General features: G+C 40.9%; 1 protein-coding gene across 1 annotated transcript in view; it reads right to left on the bottom strand.

The window, feature by feature from the left end:
• Positions 1-24780, bottom strand: part of LOC114472322 (CREB3 regulatory factor-like) — a 48300-nt gene that overhangs the window by 16554 nt on the left and 6966 nt on the right. The window contains exons 2-7 of the mRNA XM_028461539.1: positions 14539-14620; positions 14316-14380; positions 14102-14218; positions 12508-13219; positions 5575-5748; positions 4001-4190 (exon numbers count right to left, since the gene is read on the bottom strand). Of these exons, the coding sequence (XP_028317340.1) occupies positions 4001-4190; positions 5575-5748; positions 12508-13219; positions 14102-14218; positions 14316-14324 (1202 nt within the window). The 5' untranslated portion in view covers positions 14325-14380; positions 14539-14620. The remainder of the gene's footprint in view (positions 1-4000; positions 4191-5574; positions 5749-12507; positions 13220-14101; positions 14219-14315; positions 14381-14538; positions 14621-24780) is intronic.

Raw genomic sequence — 24780 nt, 5'->3', positions numbered from 1 at the left:
GGCTGTTTTGCTGCTTCAGGACCTGGAAGACTTGCTCTGATGAATTCTGCTGTCTACCAAAACATCCTGAAGGAGAATGTCCGGCCATCTGTTCGTGACCTAAAGCTGAAGCAAACTTGGGTTCTACAGCAGGACAATGATCCAAAACACACCAGCAAGTCCACCTCTGAATGGCTGAAGAAAAACAAAATGAAGACTTTGGAGTGGCCTAGTCAAAGTCTTGACCTCGATCCTAGTGAGATGCTGTGACATTACCACAAAAAGGCAGTTCATGCTCGAAAACCCTCCAATGTGGCTGAATTACAACAATTCTGCAAAGATGAGCGGCCCAAAATTCCTCCACAGCGTTGTGAAAGACTCATTGCAAGTTATCGCAAACGCATGATTGTAGTAGTTGCTGCTAAGGGTGGCCCAACCAGTTATTAGGTTTAGGGGGCAAACACTTTTTCATACAGGGCCATGTAGCTTTAGATTTTTTTTCTTCCTCGTTAATAAAACCCTTCATTTAAAAACAGCATTTTGTGTTTATTTGTCTTAGACTAATGTTTAAATTTGTTTGATGATCTGAAACATTTAAGTGTGAAAAACATGCAAAAAAGTAAAAAATCGTCCTTGTTTTTCTTCCATTTTCAGCTTCCAATATCTCAGGAACTATGTCACATAGGAAACTGAAATTTAGTATAGTAATTAAGAGTGTAACAATACATCAATTTGTATTGAACCGTTTCGGTACAGGACATTCGGTTTGGGTACTGGGCTGTGCAAGGGTGAGTTCCCGGAACAGAACGGAAGTTGCGTGTGTTTACTTCTGCCTGCAGGTACATGTGTCAAGTAGTAATGGCTGCAGCTCGTGTATGTCATGGCTAACGCTAGCGAGAAACTAGAGCTGGAGGACCCTCCCCTGTTGCTAAAGTCTCCTGCTTGGGAACACTTCGGCTTCCGAGTGAAATACTGCAACGGGGAAAGACCAGTGGATAAAACAAGGGCAGTGTGCCGACATTGTTCAGCTGAGATCGGGTATGTTTCCGGGAACACGACGAACATGCTAACTCACTTGAAATAGCACCACCCGAGTGCAAATACCACTGCGCCAAGAAAAAAAACGTCCTTAGTGAAAACAACAACTGCCATCAGAGTCTTTATAGCAGCGGACAAAAGCTGTTAACAAGCAGTGAAGAGCTTATTTTGATAATATTTCATGCATTTTTTGTTTGACAATATTATTACCAGGCAGCACTTTACAACAGTATAGTATTTTTTAATTTGTATTTTATTTTCATATTCTGTATAATGTTAAATACCTTGTTGGTTTACTAAAGTTTTGAATAAATAACAAGCAAATTTATGTTTTGAATTTTGTTCCATACGGTACCGAAAATGAACCGAACCGTGACCTCATTACACACTTAATAGTAATACAGCTCCACCTACTCTCTCAGAATATACAAAAATATCTGCTATACATCTTATTCGATGGACATGCCAGCCCCTCAAATTTGGAAAAAAGTTTGTCAGGGTTTGGGGCTCTATTATTTTTAAAAACAATATTAATTATTAACACATTTCTCATGTTCTACAATTTATATACAATAATTATGGAATGGCCCCATAGGCATTTTTGGAATTGTCAAAGCTCAATAGATACAAAGATGAAATGTAATGGCTTTTTATTTTAATTTATCAAAAACCTTCAATGATTTTTAAATAATCTTTTTTAATGAGTGACTCCAGGGTTTTACTCCAGTTTAGCCAGTAACCCACCATCGACCTTTCACTGTGCACATGGAGGTTCGGACAGCACAGTCTGATCCAGATTTGAAGGAGTGTTCTTTGTTTAAACAGCCTGAACGCCCCCGGAGGCCACTTTGGATGTGACAAGGCACAATAATAAGAGCCAATGTCTGGGTGCGGCTCAGATGATATCACCGTTTTCACAGAGCTGGACTTAGGCACAAATATGACAGCATGAAAGGAGCTAATCTTCACGGATATTGAATCGAAGCATCAGCACATTATGATGCAAGTTTATTCTTCCTGACTTGCTTTCCTTTCACTGTTTATGATCCACATTTTTCACCTCTATGCCAACTTTATAGAAAGTTGTAAGTTGGGGTCATGTTTAAAATAAGAAAGTATTCCCATAAACTCTCCATGCTCCCCAAACCCTCCCTGATGAACTTTACATGACCCATCCAACGTCTGATTTACTTCCACCACCCAGCCTGATTTCCTCTTATTGGGCTGTACTATTGTCCCACTGCTGTCACTGTTTCCTGTTTCCATCTGTCCTTCGTTTATACTGCTGGTAAGAATGTCTGAGGCAAACTGCTGCATCAGAGCCCATTGAAGCAAATCAACAACACGGCCATGATCTCCATTTTCAAAGCACAAATGTGTCATATTCAGGAAGACATTTTAAATAACATTTTCAAAGCATTCTTTTTAAAGCAGTTATTTTGCCAGTTTCTCTAACGGTCTGGTTTTAAAGGGAATGTATGCTTAGTTTAGAGCTAATGTGAATATTTGAATACAGTCCTCCAGGCATGTCAAAATAAACAAGAGAGGACTTTTAAAGCTGCTGGAGATGACGATTTTTTTAATTATAAGAAATAGACAACAGGGCTCTCGCCAGTGCTGTTGAGCGTAGGGGCTCCCCTACAGAGTAATATTGCCCCTTATGGTATGTTTCGACCAGCGTATGGGGCTTTTGTGTAGTTTTTTCCTTTTTCAATCTGTACCTTTCTAATAATCGTTGCACACTTGGACTTCCAGGCGTGCCAGGGTTGTTTCAACTTTCTTTTAAATCTACATAACTGAGAAACACATACATCAGCTGCACCATCTATTTACTACAGGTGATTTGCTTGGATGCTCCTGTCTTCACCTGAGGACCCAAAGGACCCCTGCAGCCTCTTAGCTGCCCCCGATGTTGCCTTGTGTGCATCTTCTGCTTTGGTAACCGTAATTAACATCCAATATAAACAGTGCTTCAACCGGACGTAGCGTGTAGCAGCACATGGAGCAGCTCGTCATGTTTATAACTCGCAATGGATCATTCTACATGTGCGCGCAGGGATGTGAATAGTTTTGGGTTAAAACGGGTTCAGGCTTCATCCGGGTTGGACGAGTTTGGGCCGTGTTTTGTCGGCCTCAGGCCAGGTCAGGGTTTTTTTAGGCCCGATAGAAATCACAATAAGATTGAAGTAAAAACACCTCTATGCACCAGTCATCCAGACTCCATCTCCCACAATGCAATGCGCAAAACTTTTCCAACAAAGTCAATAAGAGAAAACTTACAGTAAAGATCAAAACAAACAACAAAGAGGTATTGAGCGTAGCATTAGTTCAGGCAGGCCTCGGTCAAGTCAGCTCTACCTCATCCGAGTCAGATGATGGCATCTGATCTTAAACACCTTAAATCAACTAGATGACTCCATTCTTGGCTCCCTATTGGCCAGAGCATGCAGTATAAACTATTTAAACAGTGACATCTCGTAACCCACCTCCATCCCAACTCCTCCAGGTCAGTCTTTATCCAACTAACTGCTCTGTTCCATGGAGTTTCTGCAAACCGCTCTCCTTGCTTTAGCCTTTCCATAAAGGTTCATGGAAGGGCAGAGAGCAGTGCTCTTCCTGCCTCTGACTTTCCACATAAGCATGTGGAAGGACAAGGAGGTCCCGGAACATCCCATGACACCGCCAAATATAGGAATGCTTTCAATAAATAATTTATTTTTGACTAAAGTGGTCCGGACTAACCTTGATTTATTGATCATTGAGGCCTACACTACGTCTTCATCTGATATAAAAATATAATTCCCAGCAACTTCAAGTGTGTGTGTGTGTGTGTGTGTGTGTGTGTGTGTACTTGGTTGCAGTCTTTATAATCAGCGCACCCTGAAAACTGAAAACTAAAGCTCCCACTCCCACCATGTAAATCATAACAGGAGTTTCTAGAGCGTAGACCGTGACATGCGGGCAGTAAAAGTGCGTCTCTTACCTGGAGGCGAGCTTATTCTTCTCTTTGCGTGATCGGGCTCGAGCTACAGCAGGCAGGTCGTTGACTGGGCCCATGCCATCTATAGCAGTGTTGAGCTTCTGCAACTGCTCGCCAATGTTGTGCAACTTCTGGGGGTTGGGTGTCAAGTCGCTGGCGTCTGTTTTCCGGGCTTTGCGGCGCCCTTTTTTACCTAAACAAAATATATTGAGATGATCTTAATATCTTTGACAACAAGTATTTTGGATTCCAGGTAAAAACTGAGTAAATTAGTTTTGGTTTCAGTCCCACTAAATCAAAGTTCAATCAAAAATCATTTTCAGGACATCCCACACACTTTGTTTTTGAATTACTGTCATTATAATGATGGTGAATATGTATGAATGTATTATGAAAGAAAAATACCCAAGAAATTTGTTTCTAAAGAATATTATGTTTTCAAAAATAAATGTTTTTCTGATGCAATGGTTTTTATATTTTGTATGTGAAAAACTAATAAACAATAAATGATTATAAGACACAGAGGCAAGCTACAATGGCCTCATATAAAGGATTTTTAATATCCACGAGTGGTGAAACAACCCAAAGTTGGGATCCAAAATAAAAATGAAGTCGCATAAAGAAAAATTGTTTCATATCCCAAGAAAGAGTAATCTTTATACTATAAATTAAAATTGAGATCAGATTTTTTTTTTTTTTACATTCCCATATGAAGTTATGGGCCAATGAAAATAGTAAAATTTCAGATTTCAAGTAACTGTTACCAAAGAACCAATGCACATATGTGACTAATCATTAATTAATTGAACAGTCGACATACATAGCTCAAAAATGATCAAATTACAGGGAGCTGAGACATATGCAAAATTGTTTACCGAAGGTGCAAGCATGTTTGAGCCTGAAACCCCAACAAACTGTTTTTCAATTTTGAGGGGCTGATAGGATGTATAGCAGATCTTTTGGTAAATTTTGAGAGAGTAGGTGGAGATGTATTACTAAACCAAATTTCACTTTCCTATGTGATGAAGTTCCTGAGATATTGGAAACAGAAAATGGAGCAAAAAAAGGGACACACGGAAATCAACACATACCTCCCTCACTAAGTTGGCCATATCTCAAAAAGTTTTCATCCGGTTAAACTAAAAAATGACAGTGTGTCTATTGAATAGTCACGGAAAAATTGGTAAAAAAAAATTCCAGAACTCTGCTCTCTATCAGAGCTTTGGAGGAGAGAATCTGTGCCTGCTTGCACTCATCAGTGTATCAGTTTCATGTGTGATAATGAGCTGAGAACGCCTCGGCCATGTGAGCCGAAAAATGTTACAGTTACAATGTTACACATGAACTACCCTGAACTGAGCCGCACACACTGACTTAACAGAAATAACTCAGTGACAAAAGAAATAAAAAACTGGTGTTGAATCAAATATTTCCAGCAAAAAGTTAAACTTTGGAGCATAGATGAGGGATGATGTACAGGACATTCATACTCATAGCAGTTGTAGAGCCTCTTATTTATGTATAATGTTTTTTATAAACATTTGTGTTCAGTACGCGTTGCACGGCGGTGTTCTCACCCTCTCTTCGGTACAATGTGCTGGGAAGAGTGCTGGAGCTCCAGGAAAGAGACCAGCGAACGTCACCGCCAAGTTTCTTCTTGGAGGACGATTCTCGAGCTCGGCGATACTCCCAGAAACAGCGGCGCTTTGAAGGTCGCTCGCCCTGTGGCTTGACCGGTGTCGTTTCTACTTCTGAAAGTACAAACACAGACAAATAATGGCTAATTAGCACAGCTAATAATAGAACTTGTATTGCTTTATAACAGAGAACCTGCTTTCTAAAACGATTAATTAATAAAGTTTTAGCCTTCTACTAATTCTTTTTAGCTTACTACTTTTTTTTATTAGGGACATCACTGAAAGTGGCCAAACACATACAGAAAGAGTGGCAAAAAGGGTTAAAGTGTCAATATTAGCTTAAATGTGGCAGAAATGGGGGGTGGGGGGGTTAGGGTAATGTAATCTTAAAAATGAGGAACGATTACTTTAAACTGGCAAATAATCGGCATGACAAATGGTGAAATTGGTTAAGTTGTCAAAAATAAGCATGAAATGGTGAAAAAAGGTTAAAAGTGACAATACTGGGTCAATATATGCAACATTAGATGGAAAAATTGGTGGAAAGGATAAATAGCATTGGAATTTGATGAAGTGGCAGAAAAAGCGAGTCATGTAGCAAAAATGAATACAAGGAGCAAATTATGGCAAGAAAAAGAGATGAAAAGAGGTTAAAATATGGCAAGTTTGGTGAAGTTGCAGAAAAATAATAAAAATAAGCGAAAATGGGTTCAATTCAATCATAGAAAATATTCTTGTGCATCTGGCAACCCCCTCCCAGTGTCTCACAACCACAAATGGGGTCCTGAACCCAAGGTTGTAAACCCCTGGTTTAGTGGACTGTATGTGGACTTGTTTTAATATGAATGATATAAGTCAGAATGAGAGCAATTACAAAAACCACTACCATGTTGGTATTTAAATGGTCTACAAACCCAATCCCTGTGATGGGCTTACGTTGACTCTGAGGATTTTCTTTTTCCAAAAGGAAAACAAACCATGACCTGTTGTTTGCTCATATTTAATGTTTGAATTTATCACTTCTGGGGTTTTCTCTCGTTTAGTTCTCGTGATGTTTTCATCTCTACACAAAAAAAAGCTGCATATTGTTTTTTTTTTTTTTTTTTTTTACCTTGTTTGCACATGCTGTTGAAGGTTAACACTACAAGAAGTGCAATCTTTTAACAGCAATGCATATTTTATTATTGCAATTAAATAAATGAATTTATTTCATTGCATAATTGTGACCATCACCAGCCCTCCCTAGGGAAGGGTAAATACTTTATTAAAGGGAGGATGTAAAAGAGAGAGGGCAGTGTTACACCAGGGTGAGGGGGGTGGGGGGGGGAGTTAACAGGGAGGAGGGATACAAGATAGGAAAACGAATGGGTGGGGAATAATCAATAAGTTTCAAGTGATGTGATGTGAAATTGTGGTTGTGTATATTGTGCTTATTGTTGTGTTATCAAGCCAGTCTGGTGACCAGTGTGCGGCTTAGGAATAATGATGGTGGCTGTGAGCAGAGGAGGAAGTGAGTGGAAGTTACATAAAACAGGTATTTGGGAACAACGTGTCTATGGTTGAGCCCAGTATGAGTGTTATCCCACAGCCCGAGGCCAGTGCGTCCATGACAAATGTGATTCCAAGAGCCGCTACTGCAAAACCCATAAGCCGCCCCCGGGCCCGAAGAAGCAGTCGGGCCAGCAGAAAGAGCGAGAGATCTAGGGGCCCCCGGCGACCACCCCACGGCCAAGCAGCCCCCCGAACGCCCCCAAGGTCCCAAGCCGAGAGGCTGCCATTGCCCCCCCCATACACACCCGAAAAGCCCCCAAGGAGCCAAGGACCCAGCGCACCACGCCACCGACTCCAACCCCCAACCCCCCCAGCCCCCCACCACCACCCACACCCCCGCGCCCAGCCCCCCGAGGGGAGGGCCCAGAGAGCCCCCCGCCCGAGACCCCAGCGGAGGAGCCAAAGCCCACGCCCAGCAGACGACCAGAGCCACGCCGAACTGGCAGCCGGCGGGCCCCCGCCGGTGAGCCCAGAGCCAGCAAGGACCCGACCCCAGGCCAGGAGGACCCGGAATGGACGCAGCACCAGGAGCAGCCCGCCCAGGGCGAACGACCACACCCCAAGCCGCATAAGGCACCAGGGGGCCGCTGGGAGTCCCCCCGCCGGTCCCCAGGCACCCCAACCTAGCCCCCCCGGGCGCCCCAGATGCTGATGCCGCCCTCGCCACGAGCTTCAGTTCTTTAAAGCCAGGGCCCCCTCCAGAGGCCAAGCCAGACCGCCCCGCCGGGATGTGGCCCCCTAATTTAACCCCGACACTCTGCCTCACGGGGGACTGCCCAAGCAGGGGCCGCACCAGAAGGTATGCAAGGGCGCGGCACGCGCCACCCGCCCCAGAAGACCCCCGCCAGGACCGGCCCGGCCAGCCAGCCAAGCACCCCGGGCCCCAGGAGCACCCCCAGGGACAAGGACCCCCCAAGGGCAAGCCCCCGGGCCAAGCCCCCCGGGACGCGCCCCCCACCCCAGCCCAGGTCCCGGCCACAGCCCAGCAGGACCGCACAGCCCCAGACGGCACAAGGCCAGCAGCCCAGGGCCCGCCGCCCCCCGGACAGCGCAAGCCACAGGGCAGCGCCCCCCGCCGGCCCGCGAGCAACCGGCGACCCCCACCGCGGGGACGGAGGCACCCCAACGGCACACATCCAGCGCGGGACAGCAGCCCCCAGCCAAAGATGCCCCGGACCCACCCACCAGTCCGCAGATGGCAGGACATACCCACCAGGCGGCCGAAAGCAACCTCAACCATCGGAACAGCTAACGCCGCCCCCCCAGTAAACAGCATCATCCCGAGGCGCCAAACAACCCTGCCCCAACCCCGGTGAGGACACCAGCACCCCCCCAGCACACCCACCCCCCAAACCGGCGAGGCAGGCCGCCCCGGGCCCGCACACCGCGGGGCCCGCCCCCAAGGCCACCAGACCAAAAAGCTGCATATTGAAGTGAACAAGCATATCGGAGTAGTAAATGCATCCTCTGGGAACTGTGAATTCATGCAGCAGTTGTCAGCAGTCATCACTATCTACCAAAGCAGAAGTGAATGTGAAAAAAATAACAAGTGCTCCTTTAACCTCTAGTCCTTCCGCCTGGTTTAACAAGTCATTAAATAACAAAGTAGAACAATTACAATTCAGAGATGCTAGGCCATTAAAGAAAAAGTTTATTTAAACAGTATCTCCCAACACACTCAGTGGCCTTCGTAATCCTCATCTGCATCCAATTCATATCAACGCATAGAGATACTTTATTATTCATTTTAAAAATTCTGTCTTTTTGTTGATGTCTGTTTTCAAAGCTTCTCTCCAATATCAGAATCAGAAAAGTTTATTTTGCCAAGTACAGTTTTAAAAAACAGCACAGGAAATTTGACTTGGTCGTTGGTGCGCAGAACAAAAAAACAAAACACAAGCCAGCAACAGTAATAAAAATAATGATAGATATAAAGGATAAGGGATAAATAAAAAATGAATAGAGAATCAGGGTAAAGGATCAATTATTTCAATTTTTCCGAAGATAAAAATATAATTAAATATATAAAGATATATACAGTGCTGCAGGTAATATTGTTTTTATAGAGGTGGTGATCGGGAGGTGGGGGTGAAGGTAGTGGTGGAGGGGGGTTTATGGGTGGCTGAGGCTGTGTTCATGAGGCTGGTGGCAGAGGGAAAGGAACTGTTTTTGTGTCTGGAGGTGGGAGGAGTCAGCCACAATCTTTCCTTCACACCTCAGAGTCCTGAAGGAGTACAGGTCCTGGAGATGCCAATGACCTTTTCTGCAGAGTGAATGATACGCTGCAGTCTGACCTTGTCCTTGGCCTTAGCTGCAGCGTACCAGATGGTGATGGAGGAGCAGAGGATGAACTGGATGATGGAACTGTAGAAGTTCACCATTATCTTTGTCTCAACTTCTTAAGCTAACATAAGCAAATAATTTGAAGCTGTCTCCTCAATTTTTTTAGTAATGTGCATAACATGTTAATAACAATTTAGTAGGATATTAAGGCCACAACAGTGTTTGTTCCAATAATGACGTTTATTGTCAACGGATGGAAAAGATGTTGGATGAGCATGTACAGTGTCTGAAATAGGCTTAAATGTTTCTAAGTAGCCCCTGCAATGTGTTCAAGTACCCCTGGTTGGAAACCACTGGTGTATAGTATGGAGTGTACCATTTCGGACACACCCACAGAGACATTAGAGGTCATTAGCCTGAGGTCTGCAGCGCCATGAATAATGACATCACAAATAATACAGGCAGCAGAGCTCCAGGGAAAGGAGCAGAAAGACAAAAGCCTCTGTCAGAAGAATCAATTGTAATGTGTTTTCAATCAAACTTTGAATCAATGACAATGATCCTTACATTCATTGTACTGTATGCACCCATTCTAGACTACATATAACGTAACAAGAACAGGCATGCACACATTCTTAATGATCCACAGTTTTTCATGGAGACTTACTCGAAATCTGTATCACATTGATAGATACTTTCCGTCAGAACAATGAAATAGTAGATGCTATCGATGCTATGAGATGCTTTTTGGCAAATCTGTGTGTTTCAGAGAATCAGAGTGGGTGCATGCGCTAAAATGGGAAGCAGGAGCAAGATAAAACACACTGGTTTGAAGTGTGCTGTTGGTGAAAAGCACACACAATGATAAATACACTACATTTTTGAGGAATTTCCTTCATTGTGCAATCTGACAAACAGCATTGTATGAGCAAAGCCTCTGAAACCAAACCTGCACCAGCCTTTTATACCTTTGACTCATGACACAGTATTTATATAAAGGGAGCACAAAAAGTACACTATATATATTTATATATGTCTGTGTATGTGGGTTTATTCAGAGCCACACCGTACTAATTCCCCATTTGTAAAATTCTAACAGTATCCAAAGATACTATAAAACTGTACATATTAAAAGTCACATTCCATTTAGAGTATCTTTCTGTTTTGGTAAAGATAAAGGCTACAGTCTGTAGTATTACATGGCCACTACATTAAAACCTTTAGTCCAGTTTATACAAACATGTCTGTAGTGCCTAAACATGGCTGTCCACTTTAACATGATGCATTGCTTTACTTAGCCTTTCTTTCTTCCCACCCATTAGGATCATGTGTCCTAGTAACTGGGCTGTGTAAAATGATTTAGGTTCCTGCTGTGTAAACAGCTGGACCACACACACAACCTTCTCTTAAACCTCCCTGTCATCTACAGCCTTCTAACGTAGAGAGAAACACAAATCATTGCTTCCACATCCATTTTGACCAGCGATGCCTTTGGCAAAGAAAAGCTCTACCAGACCACATTAAACCATGCACAGCCATCACAAAGGAGAGCAACAATGGTATCTTGCTGCTGTTGAAACATGACCCAGAATAGTTCGTGAGTCAGCGACCTCTCTATTATCTAAACAGAGTTTTGTTCATCTGATGTGATGTGAAAGCAATCAGAGGCAGAGAAGGTCTGGGACAAGATAGAATCAGGAGGAAATCACACTGTGTGAATAAATGTCTTTAAGGGTGTACTCATACTGCCAGCTCGGGCCGTTCCAAGCTCACAGCAGGAATCCCCCCCTCCCTGTCCCTTTTCTGGCACGGTGGAACGGACGTGATCACCAGCTCAACTAGGTTCCCACAAACAAACACGTCGTCATGTTAATTTATGACACGTATGGCGTTACGTCACCATTAAGCGACCCTGGGTTTGTTGTTGACAGTACATGCTGTTAATTTCATATTTCTGTTGTGTAGTGTAACTATACGTCAAGATTTACCCAGACACGTGTTCTTTTCAGGGCTGGATTACACGAAATGACTGGGTTTTCCCATGGCCCCTGAACGCAACACGTTAATTTAAATGATCGTAACTCTGCTCATATTTGCTCTATTGGAGAAATTACACCATTTTTTGAAGATAAGAAGTTGCTCTTTACAGCCAGTGTCGGTAAATTGCGGTAAGTTTACTCACACGTAACGGAAACATGAAAGATTTTGAAGAAATCGACACCAGGAACAGAGAGAGAACCAAGTGAGTGAGAAAGAAAGAGAAATTAAAACAGACCAAATAGCAGTGGATTTATTGAAAATCAAAGACTCTCTGACGATAAAAACCACCATTAATGGAGGTTCAAAGGGATTTAAAAACAAAGGAGGAAACTGAGCCTATAAAAGTGAGATCAGTTTAATTTCTGGATCAATAAACGTTCTGCTTTTGTGGAGCTAGTCTTTGTGTACATTAATGTAAGTGTAAATAGATGCTTTTAATGTGTGAGAGTTTAGGACAGAGTATTTGTGTGTTTGTTTAAACTTTGTGTGCATGTGTGTGTGTGTGTGTGTGTGTGTGTGTGTGTGTGTGTGTGTGTGTGTGTCTGTGTGTCCATCTGAGCATATTTATCTCCATCACTTTCAGTTTTCCTTTTGATGAACATGACAATATCTAACTTACTTTATTTCTTCTTCTTTAAGTCATCCTTTCCCCACAATCCTACAGTTCCCACAATCCTTTGCATGCCGTTTACTTTTTCAGGCATGGCGTCCTACACTGACAATGAGGAAAAAGAGCTGCTTTGGAGCTTATTTGACCAAATTTGCCCGATCTTTTCCCTGTGCGGGAGTGCGAAACAATTATCTGTGGCTGAGCCGAGCGCTCCGGAGCTGTGCATCACCCGCGGAGCGCACATTGTGTTGAGGAGAAGGGTGATGTGTCGTAGAAATTGAAAACTTTAAACCCTGCACTCGACCCAGTTTAAAGACTTCAATCATAACATGTGAGCCACTTCACTGCACCACATCAGCCTTCAACAGTTCAATGAAACAAACACTCACCACATTCAGTGTCCGAGGAGCTCGAAAGTTCAGCTTCCACTTCAGTTTCATCTGCTTCTTCTTCTTCTTCTTCCACCTCCACCTGTTTCTCTTCTTCCTCTTCCTCCAACTCTGTCTTAGACTGAACCTCCACCAGCTGGGTCTCTTCCACCTGCACCCCCTCTGTCTGGGGGGAGTTGTGCCCTGGTCGAGCTCCCGGCTCCCCTCCCTGACTCAGGGAGTAGTTGTGCTCCTCGCTGCGGTGTTCCAGAACCAGCCCTGCTGCCACCACTTCCTCCTGCTCCTGCCCCACCTGATAAACCTCCACCGTGCGCTCCTCTGACCCCCCCTCAGTCTGTCCTCCTCGTGCAAGCCGTCCTGTGTCAGTTCTGTGCCCCCCCTGTGTCCCTGCTGCAGTGCTCTGTATCTCCTGGGTGACTATAGGAGCTGTGCTGTGTTGATTCTTCCTCTCCCGTTGCTCTTCTTCCTCCTTCTGCTCCTCCCGGCTCCTCACCCAACGGCCCATGAGGACGGCTTCCTCAGAGCAGGCCAACAACTCGCCCCCGACCCCGAGGCCGAGCTTGGTGAAGCGGGTCATCTCATCCAGAGCGGACACGTCCCAGCGCTCTGGGTGAAGGTCCTCGCCAAAACCTCCGTCGTCCACCAGGTCGCTCAGCAACTCAAATGGGCGTTTTCTTGGTGATGCAGGGGAGCCCAACATAAGGAGCACACTCTGCACACATATTAAACACCACAGGAGATGGTTCAGGTGAGACGTCATATATGAGAACAAGACATTGTAGGCAATTTTCATGTAGTTGACTTTTCAACTGAAGATGTTTTTTTAGTTGTACACCAGTAGCTGTGCTTCCATTACCCCTGGAAATGTACAAAATCTAAATAACGGAATCAATAAACACGGGATGTGATGTTAAACCGTCTTTTGTGCCAAAACATGATAGTCACATGAGGTTTACCATTTGAGAGTGGCGTGGGAGCTGTGTCTCAGATATGAGAAGGATGTAAATTTGACATTTCACATTTGGAATGATGTCATAATAATTTAAATTAAGTTAATTTAAATCAAGTTGATCAAAACTTAATCAATAAACCTGCTCAAATTCAGTAAACCATTGATCCCTGAGGGGAAATCAGGTGACAATGCTGCTCTCATACATCTTCATATGACATATTATAAATAATTTAAAAAGTCTGAATAATCCTACATTTGAATTGCAGCTTACACATTATTTTAAACTACATTTTTGTTTAATTTATTATTATTTATTTTGTTTCCTTAGAAAAGTTAAAAACAAATATTTTCTGGAAAAAATTGATAAATGTTTCTATAAAAAAAAAAAAAAAAAAAAAAAACAGAATTTAAAAAAAATGTGTGTGGAAAACATGAAATTTTGAAAGAAAAAAAAATGGATTTTATAGGGCCCTACATTAGTTAAAAGGCTTTCTTTCATGCTGCCTTCTCTTACGACTTGTAAGCTGAACTCCCCTGATGTTTTTCATTCACTAGTACAAAACCCAGGAGGCTGCAGATGGTTTTTCTTTTCTGGAGCAGAGACTTGGCACGTTTTTAGTCCAAAAATAAAAGACATCTGACCTGGTCATGCTCAGTCCTGCCCCCCTGTGGTGACATGGCCAAAGGGTAGGGGCTCAGGAGACCCCTGTGCACCCCATAGGCCTCGCCAAACGCAGGCTCCATCTCATTCATACCCGGCTAGAGAAGAAAAACACACACACACACACACACACTGAGAAAGAACACTACAGGGAATGCATCACTCAAGTGAAGACAACAGGTGGTCCCACTTTACCTGAGGCATGCCCGAGGTGGGAGGGTGTCAGGTTGTGGTCACTTCAGTTTCAGTAAACTCCACCGCTAAATAAAATAAAAAAGTAAAAAAGTAATAAGAAATGTACAAAGCCACATATAACCTCAAAGCTCAGTGTGAAATGTCACTAGCAATGTTAAATAAAACGTTACAGCAGGAAAAAGGGGCTGATAAAAGACTAAGTCAATGTGAGGATAATACTTGCCTAAGGATGAGTGATGATGGGCTAAAGGGGTTGTGCTATTTCTCACATTTCGATGTTCTGCAGCAGCGCTCAGTCACTCAGCCTTAAAGAAAAGCATAGAGAGGATGTCAGACATGGGATCAACAGTACAAATAAAAGGAGCAGAAAAGCATAAGAGTACCAAAGCAAATCATCATTCAATTATGACAAAAACATCCATATAGGCAAGGGTTGGATTTTTTTTTAATTTTTAAGTTTGGCACACTGTTTAGTTGCTAACTTGCTATAGCTCAAAAACAGTAATAATGTAGCAGCATTACATTTTGAAAAGGCCCTGCCATTTGTAAGCACTTAATAGAAAATGACATGAAAAGCTTATGTGGTGTTATGATTTAAAGGTGGATAAAAGATGACGATTATTTGAATTATCTGTTTCTCTTTTTTATTACAAAACACACTGATGGACAACTTAATAAAGCTGACTGAGTAAATGAGGACATGAAGAGAAAATGACGAACTGAAGATGGTAGAAGGGCAGGATAACAGCTCAGAACCAGAGCCAACAAATGACCTCAATGGGCTCTGCATCACATGCAAACACAATGGAGGCTCCAATACTGTTCCAATGACCTAAAGCCTTGGACCATTTCACCCTTAATGTGGTGAAAAAAAACATTAGTAAATGGCAGATCATGCTTTGTGTTGAAGCTAGAGCTCGACTGTTTCAGGATTTCACAATTTTAGTGAAGTTAGTACAGTCAGTCAGTCAGTCAATCAGCCATAAATGTAATAATGGGCTAAATCATTTATTTCTGTTGTTCTCATATTCGGTTTCACTCTCCAAAGGACAGTTTAGGAATTATTTCAGCTGGTATTCCCCGTGATTTCCACAAGGCTTTACACAATCAGGCTTTTTGGGCCAATCAGTGAGTTTAAAAAAATAACTGATCACTGATCAGATCATATGAATTCAGGCTGTTTTTTTGTTTTGTTTTTTTTTAGGTAATGAAATGGACAGAAGTGTCCGGTATGAAAGCAAAAGTAAATGGAAGTGCATCACACATACAAACTTGACTTTATATTGATCTGATGGGCTATATCAGATTGGCGATATTTTCCATTTTATGCAATTAATGTGATCAGCTGTAATGTCTTAATTTGCCAATCCAATCAATGACGTCATTGTTGTGATGAAACTTCCTGTAGATGCTCCCATTTCATTGTTTTATCATATAATTTACACCAAAGAGTTTTTTGCTCTACGTGACACGGCTTTATTCAACAGTCAATCACTCAAAAATGGCATACAGCTTATAATCGATCTGCTCCGTTACTCCGCACAGTCGTCAAGCAGCATGCACGCACGCACACACACAAAACAAATGCTACGTTCATGTCCTGCATGGAAATAATTCAACTCAAATCCTGATCGTGTAAAGCCTAACACACACACAGATACTAACAGCAGAAGCTGTCCCCGTTTTCAGAGCCAGTAGACTGGAGAAGAAGTCCAGTGCTCAGCCGCTCCAACCAATCGACATTTTAGTTTGCTCATAGGTTTTTACCTTTGTGCACAAATGTGAGTGAAATAAAGCAATAAAGGAAAATGATGTATGCATTCATAATCAGTTTTTTTTTTTATAGCTTTGTTGTTTTAGTTAATGTGTTTTCATAGATCCAATTCCTCACATGAAAGAAGAGATGGTGGCAAAATGATGAAACACAGTGTAATGCTGCACTACTGTAATAGTGCACAGGCCCACAGTCACTACACTGAATACAGAACTACGACTGTTCAACACCTTTGGAAAAGCAAAGAAACAACAGCTCGATCATAGCTCAGCTCAGAACAATGACTCGATATGTTCTCTCTGGATTGACCTCAGGCTCACAAGAATGAGGAAATGAGGATTGGTTGAGTGGTTATGACACTGCTTTGGCACGCCACCCGGAAAACTGGTATTTGGCACCCAGAGCAAGCCAGCTACCACTGTGGTGTGTACACAAACACACAATCAGATGAAGTGGATAACCAGTGGGTAGAACCAACATACAGAACCCAGCAGATACACATACTCTCCAGGCTACAGCTGAGAGCACAAGTATCACACACACAAGGCTGGAAAAGCTCTGTTTGGGGCTCAGGAGTTTGCCTGCACCAACAATTAAAATAAATCAGAAACCTATTCTCTTTTTCTATCTCAGAAAATGTAATAAACTTATGAATGTGTAAACAAATAGCTTACAGTTTTCTATTGACAGTCACATTTTCCCTCATACTACAAACAAGAGTGCAGCACACATTCTTTTCATCAGTCATTTACCATTTCCTTTAAATTGGGACCTTTCCACTTATTTACTACATTTACTGAGTATGTACATCATGGTGAAACCATGGTCAGCCCAGATTCCATCCAATGGGGCTTCAGCTAATAGAAAAGGCAGCAGCAAGCATTTCAGCTTGATGAGAAACACGGCCTGAAGCTCTCCTTAGCTTGTAAACAAACACACATTGGCTAACACAGCTCACTGTAAGGCACAACAAAAATGTTCATTTCAATCTCCAGTGCTTCCATAAGCAGCAGCTTCACGTTCCATCAACAATGTAGTTAGTCCTTAGTAAACAAGGCTCTGCAAGCACAGTGGCTGTCAACACAACTTACAGGATGCACTACAGCAAACACAAAGCGACAGAGAAACATGTTTGCACTGATGTGATGAAGCTGTGGTGTATATATATATATATATATATATATATATATATATATATATATATATATATATATATATATAGAGAGAGAGAGAGAGAGAGAGAGAGAGAGAGAGAGAGAGAGAGAGAGAGAGAGAGAGAGAGAGAGAGAGAGAGAGAGAGAGAGAGAGAGAGAGATACTGTATGTAGTCCAGCTCGTGCATGTCTGAAGGAACTTGTTCTTGTTTACGGACATGGAAGCACATGGAGCTTTCACATGTTCTCTCCAAGCTTTACAATAACTGCAATTAAATTCAACCACATGTCACATACCTTTCCTCTGACTACTGTGAATGTGTTTGTTGTGGTACAACTAGGTATGAAAGGGCCGGGTAATTTCCTATAAATTTCTACAGGAACTTTACTTCAAGAATTTCGGGAATATGCAAAAATAGAAACTTTTTAATGGAAATTATTTATTGTAATTAACCAGAAATTGTGAGTAAGTGTATCATATGCAAACATTATTATCAGCATTCATGTAAGATAATACAATTGAATAACTTAACAGTGGTTGGAAAATTTTGAAAATTTTCAAAGTTGGAAACTTTCCACGCTACTTAATGAGAAAAAAATGGGGAATTTAAAAAAAATGAAAGTTGGCCCTTAAATGGGATGTTAAATATAGTTGAGCAAATATATTTTAGCTTCATCTAAAATAATAGCATCAGTTGCTTAAAATAATCCAATTTTTTGGTTAATTCAAACAAAATAATTACCATTAAAAGTTTATATTTTTGAATATTCCCAAAATTCCCAAGCTTAAGTTCCTGTGGAGATATTTTACCAGATATTTTCTGTCCCTTTGCAATCCTCAGATTGAAGTAAATCCCCTTTTGTTCGCTTTGAGTTTCTTACGCATTTAGGGTCAGTGTAAAACACAAGTTGAGCGTAGGTGCCCCCGATGTTGTAATTTGAATCCCCTACGAAGTGATGTCGTCTCGTAGACTGTTTCAACCAGGGTAGGGGGTTTTCTCTGTTGTTTTTTTCCTTTTTTTAATTGGTACCGTCGTAATATTTGTTTCACACTTGGACACAAAAGTGACTTCCAGGCGTGCACAGGTTGTTTTAACTCCTTTTAATCTGCATAACCGAGAAACAAATATATCAGCTGCACTGTCTATTTAATACAGGCAATTTGCTTGGATGCTCCTGTCTTTACCTAAGGACCCCTGCAGCCACTAAGCTGCCCCAAATGCTGCCTGTGTGCATCGTCCAAATAAACAGTGGAGCTTCAACCAGACGCAGCTTGTAGTGTTTATAACTAGGGGTGTTTATTGCCTGGCATCGGGCGATACGATTTATCCCAATATTAAAAGTATAAGGTGATTATTGCAATTTTTTTTTTATATATGACTTCAAAAACAACTAATCTGTAAATGTGTACACCTTCATGAGACCATTATGTATGAAATACATTTTATTGGCATTTTACACTCAAAACATTGGCTTTAACATGCCATGTGCCAACAACTTAAAATAAAAACATAACATTCAATCTGCCTGTGGCTTTTAAACCAACTTTGACTTTAGTGCAACATGACTTTAGTGCAACTTAACTGATGTATATGCCTAGAACAACAAATAAATGCAGAAAGTTAGTACTTTCTTTTTAGATTTTTTGAGAAAAAACAAAGAAGAAAAAAAATCAATATTGATGCATTTTGAATCGATCCAAGAATCGACTTAATATCGTGCTATATCACAAAATCAATTTTTTTCAACACCCCTATTTACAACTCTCAATGGATCGTTCTTCATGCACGTGCACGGATGTGAATAGTGTCAGGTTGAAATGCGTTCAGGCTTAAAGAAACATTGGCTTCATCCGGGTTGGATGGGTTCGGGGCGTGTTCTGTTAGGCTTAGTTCTTTTTTCGGCCCGATCAAAGCTCTACTGTGTGCTTCCTCCTCTTTGTAACCTACCCATAATCCCTGTCCAAAATAAACAGTGTGGTCCATAATCTAAAAAAAACCAATCCATTAAATAAAGCAACAGAAAAATATAATATTAATTAGTGAGAGTTAGGGGGCGTGTCCATGAGCGAGTCCCAACATTACCTCATTTTAACTTGAAAAGTGCATCATCAAATCAGTCTTTTGAATAAAATGTTATTTCTTGTCTATACATGTCTGTGAGTATTAACTAGTGGAGGACCTATACGAAATAGGGCTGGGCGATATAGACCAAAAATCATATTTCAAATAAAGTCTGACTCGAAAGACAATTCTGGGTTAAATTTGCAGATTAAAAATGCCACACAGACACATTTATTAACTAACACCTGATCAATATCTTTCACTTGAGTATATTTCTCTTTTTTGCCGTGACAAAGGACAGCATGTGTGAGTGAGTTCTGTAGTGTGGCTTGTTTAGATGAAGATCTGGGATAGGACACACTCAGTGATCCAAGCTTTCATACTTGCTTGTGCTACTCTAAGAAGTAGCACAAGCAGCAACTCCAAAAATGTGTATTTTGATTCCAAATAAACTATAAAAATAGATATATCACTATATGCGGTATTGTAATTTTTCATATCTCAAAAATGTAAAAGTCGATATATCTTCAATCTCGAGTCGATATATCTCCCAGCTCTACTACCCGGCATGAGTTACCCTCTAACTCTATTCATCATGACCCTTCACCAATTCAACAAATAACATTTGGCTTTAAAGTAAGGCAGTAACAAAGATTTTGAAAAAAAAAAAAAAAAATTAGCTTCATTTCACAAAATTTAGCCATCAGAGAGTTATAAATGTAATAATTTTACAATGAGGGGATGCCCCCTGGACCCCCTACAACAATCAAACTGCTTGTTCGTGTGCCACAGATATAGCTGTTTCTAGGTCATGGTAATAATGGTCGACAGTAAAGGTCCTGCATGATGCTTATATACGTTGGCATGCAGAGAAATGCCAAAGTTTTCCTTGTGCAGAAGTGCTCAGCACATCAATTGCATTGACAAGGTCAAATCCAAAGTAGATGCAGGGCTAAAAGAAAAAGGCACTTGTTTCAAAAATGTCTGTTTGAAAAATGAGACCAATGTGGATTCAGGATCCTTGTGTTCCCGCCAAGCCCGGTCTCATCATTCCATGAAAACAGTTTCAGTTTTGTTGGTTTGTTTAAAACCTGCTATAAATTAAGACATAAGACCGAATTTACTTTAGCTCAGAGACAGCTGTATACTTGTGCATCAGACACACACAGACGACACCAACATCTCTGCTACAAGGGCTGCCATTGAGAGGAGAAGCACTGGAAGAAGCACTACATTAGTATGTGCATACGTTCTTTGGAAAATAGAAGAGAAACTTAAATGAAAGCAGTTCCTATTCCACATCAACATTTCCAAGTAAACAGGGGGAATCACACATTTAACTGATATTAAAAAGCTGCTGTTATTCTTTCCCAGCAACAGGTTTGATTTGTTTGGTATCAACACATATTTAGACTCGCAAATGTCTTCAGGAACATCTAAGTTATAGAATTATGTGGATAGAAAACATTCAGATGTAAATTAATTGCAGCTTTCAGTGTGTAAAATGTAGGAGTGTATGAAATGTCAACTTTAACACAAAATAGGTGATTGCAATTTCTGTGCCTGGCCTGAACGTAGCTAATAAAAATGGGTAGCAATAACAATTTTCTTCAGGGGATTGTTTTTAAATGTCTAATATTCTCAAGCAGTTCTCTTCCTGAAAAATTGCAATAGTTGTGGATTCATTTTTCTGGTGAAATAAGAAAATCAGCCACGGGCCAGTTGTCATGGGGACAGAGCTACGGATACAAAAAACACATTTTGAAATTCTATTTAAGGTCCTACACAAACAAGAATAAAGAAATTTCAACAGCGGTATTTAGTTGTTTAGTTGGTCGTTACTTAAGGGGACATATGCTAAATCCACTTTTTTAGCCCTTAAATGCATTTTGATGTATATTTAGATTGTTCAGAAGCACAGAAAAGTTCAAATTAATCTCTTCAGGTGCTCCGTTGATATCTTTATATTCTGTTTTGGTCATATTTTTCAATCTGTTTCAATTTTTCGATTCTCTATTACGTTTTTTGAACAATAATGTCAATGGAACTGCCAAATTAGGACATCGACTCCAGGCCCAACACTTCGAGCAATCCACCATTTTTATTTCTCGCTTTTATTTTGTAGTCCAAGCTCCAGGATGCAGAAGTTACGAGAGGAGAAATCAAAATGTTTGGTTGTTGGATGTAGTAACCCACACGCTTCATTACAACATCTCCCAGCATCAGAACCTTTTCAAAGTGCCTGGTTGAGTTTTATTTTTCACGGAAATGTACCTACATCTGTAGGTAAGGTCATTTTTGTGTGCGCGCAGCACTTCAAGGATGACTGCTTCTGCAACCTCCGCCAGTATAAAGAAGGATTTGCTGAAAGACTTTGTCTGATTGAGGGTTCAATTCCTTCTATCTTTGGAGACGACAAACAGAACACTTCGGTAAGCTGTAAATAACGCTAAAAAGTGTGATGATAAGACGTCCCTGTCATTGTTTTGTTAGCATTAGCAGTTGCACCGTCTTCATATGTTAGTGCTGTGTGCTCGTTTTAGATCCTTGATGATATGGCCTACGTGATTTAATTTAAGTCTAAAGTTTTCATTAGTCATTTCATTTTGCAGTTTTTGTCTCCGAAAAGACTGTATTAAAATGCATTTCGTGACGTTAGCTTGGCGCTAGCGTTAGCTCGGCGCTTGTGTTAGCTCACTTGATAGGGTTCTGCAGGTTCATCATCTTCATTTTCATCTCGCTCCGCCGGGTCAGACTCTGGCTCAAACATGTAAGGCTGGATGGACAAGTCTTCTGTTGTTGACATTTTGTAAATAACGTGTGAATAAACTTTTTCTGCGCCGCTACATAGCCGTATCTCTTCTATCAAACTACAAAAATGGCCGAGCAGGGTGGAGTTGAACCTGGAGAGGGGGCGGGGTATGAAGTGTCTCATTTGCATTTAAAGAGACCGCACCAAAACGAGTTGCTCTTAGAAGCCCTTCAGAAAAGGGGTAGAAAAGGGGTCTGGGGAGCAATAATAATGAGGAATTCTGACCCAAGCAGTGCAGTTCCGCTTTATATAGACCACAACTGTATGATTTATATCTAAAAAGGAAGCATTTAAAACCATGATATGTCCCCTATAAGAATCCATATTTTTAATGTACATTCTTTTTAAGCTTCTTATATAAGAAATTTCTACATTTCAAAATAAAAGTCCTCAAATACATAAATTCAAACTAGACATGAGCAACTGGTAACCCAGGGACTACATGTGGCTCGTGGTCTAATTTTGTGCATGATCCCCAGAGTCCATCGTGCTTTAATAATTGAGAGCTGAAATTCAGAGTTTACACTTGGTGACCCTTATTTATCAACTGTTCGTAAATTCAGATTTGAGCGCATGACGTGTGTTCGACCAAATTTGCCCAAGTTTCGGTATTTATCAATTGTGACGTGAGCAAATGCTACGATCAGAACTCACATAAGGTCTGAGCTCGTGCACAATAACACAAGTGTGTGGATTTGTGGTTCAAGCTAAATGTGAGTGACACTGCAAAAAAAATAGCAAATCTTAGCTGTCGTTAAAGCTTAAGCAGACACACATTCAGAACTGATCAAAATGGATTATTAAACTAAATAAAATTATTCAAAAAAAGCAAGCCCACCTTATGATTTATAACACTTTTTTTTGGTTTTCCTTTCGCGGAGTACTGTATAACCCCGCTGGTAAAAATAAAACTCTGCTACTGTCCGAGCAGGAGGAAATAGGACCTCATTCATGCTTTTAAATGTAAATAGTTCCTTAAACTTTTACAAATACGCTGCAGTAATTAGAAATATGATTAATTATAGGTAAACTTGGCTGAAGGCACAATAAACACAGACAAGGGACAACATTTAGTCGTTTTTATGGCTTTTTTTAAGCGTTTCGATCATTAATTTCTTTGACTGTGATATTTATTGCCTAAAGTGAGAGGAGTGAGGCTGATATAAACATCATATCCGTGTGTCCCCCCAGTATCTCTGTTGTTGTTGCTCATAGCGCTGAGCGCACACAGGAGGGCAGACTTCATTTTTAGATGCTGATCCTCTTCCACAGGGCGTTTAAATGCGCTTCTTAAATCCCAGTTTTCAAAAAGCACATCTTTGTTTTGCCCCACCTCAGATGGGATCCACACAAGGTTCTTGCTGCTTAACAGAAGGTTTTCCTTGCCGCCATGATGAATTCATGTTGGGTGTGGGATACATATGTATGTGTATATACGTATATATGCATATGTGTGTATCCATAAAATGAAGAGTCCGTCCTTAAGACTGCTCTACTGTAAAGTGTCTTGAGATACCATTGGTTATGATTTGGCGCTATACAAATAAAAGATTGATTGATTGATTGAGGATGCCGATTTTTATCTTGGAAAAGGTTCTTTTCATCTTTGACCTCATTGGGTGGGGCTTCCGAAACAGGTTGATGTAACATGTTCACGACGAACAAATTCAGCCGCCGCATTCATCAACACTATCATTTGTACGCTGGGAGTGGTCACATATGAATGTTTCACGAATCACACGTTGTTTTTGTCGTGCGACCAAATGTGCACTCAAATTTACACCCGTTTGCAGGCAAGGTTGATGAAGAGGGCCAAAGCGTTTCACTGGTTGGTTTACAGTGAAAAGTTCTGAAGCTTTAGAAACTTTTGGTTACGTTAAGCTTCTCCAGTTTTTTTGCTCTTTCCACCATTGTTCTTCACTGTTAACTTTCACAAAGTAGGTGGTGCAACACTGACCCCAGCAGTCAATGAAAGATACTGCATCAGAAAGAAAACAGTAAGCAGCCTCTGGCTGGATTTTATCACAAATTTACAAGATTAAACAACGTGTCAATGATACAAAATCTGCATCGACTAATTTTTGTAGTTGACATTGAAATTGTCGACTAATTATTGCAGCCTCAGCTGACATTAATGTTGATAATGTGGCCCTTGGATCATTTTTGTGGTCCCTGTTGTGATAAAAGTTGCCATTTGTGATTTAAACTAATCAGTCCACCTTCGATGGTTGATATACCTACTGCTGTTGAGCTGAATAGTATTAAAACAAAGTAAAATTAGAAGGTTATTATAAATTAATGTAGTTTCACAGTTACAGTGTCAATGTCAAGCTTCCTGAATAAGCAATACATGCTACATATTGATGACATAATAACAATATGGTTTTATAATTTCACTTGTGACAGAAAAAAAATGCTGACATTTTTTTGTAACAATGAAAGCGGTTGTTTCTTAAGCTAAAAATGTACTGATTAAGTAACTTTGTTCAACATTGATAGTAGTCATATTTTATGTATTATTTATTAGCTTTTTTCCTAAACTAAAAAGAAAATAATGAGAAAAAGTCTTTACTCTTAAAATGCACACAAATAACAATAAATGATCATCAGTGAAGTCCAAGCTTTGCAATTGTTTAGTTTTTGGTTCTTGTATTCTAAACCCC

This window comes from Gouania willdenowi, chromosome 1, assembly GCF_900634775.1.
Source record: "Gouania willdenowi chromosome 1, fGouWil2.1, whole genome shotgun sequence".
Taxonomy (NCBI): domain Eukaryota; kingdom Metazoa; phylum Chordata; class Actinopteri; order Blenniiformes; family Gobiesocidae; genus Gouania; species Gouania willdenowi.
Note: the sequence above shows the minus strand (reverse complement) of the source record. Positions and strands in the feature narration are given on the sequence as shown.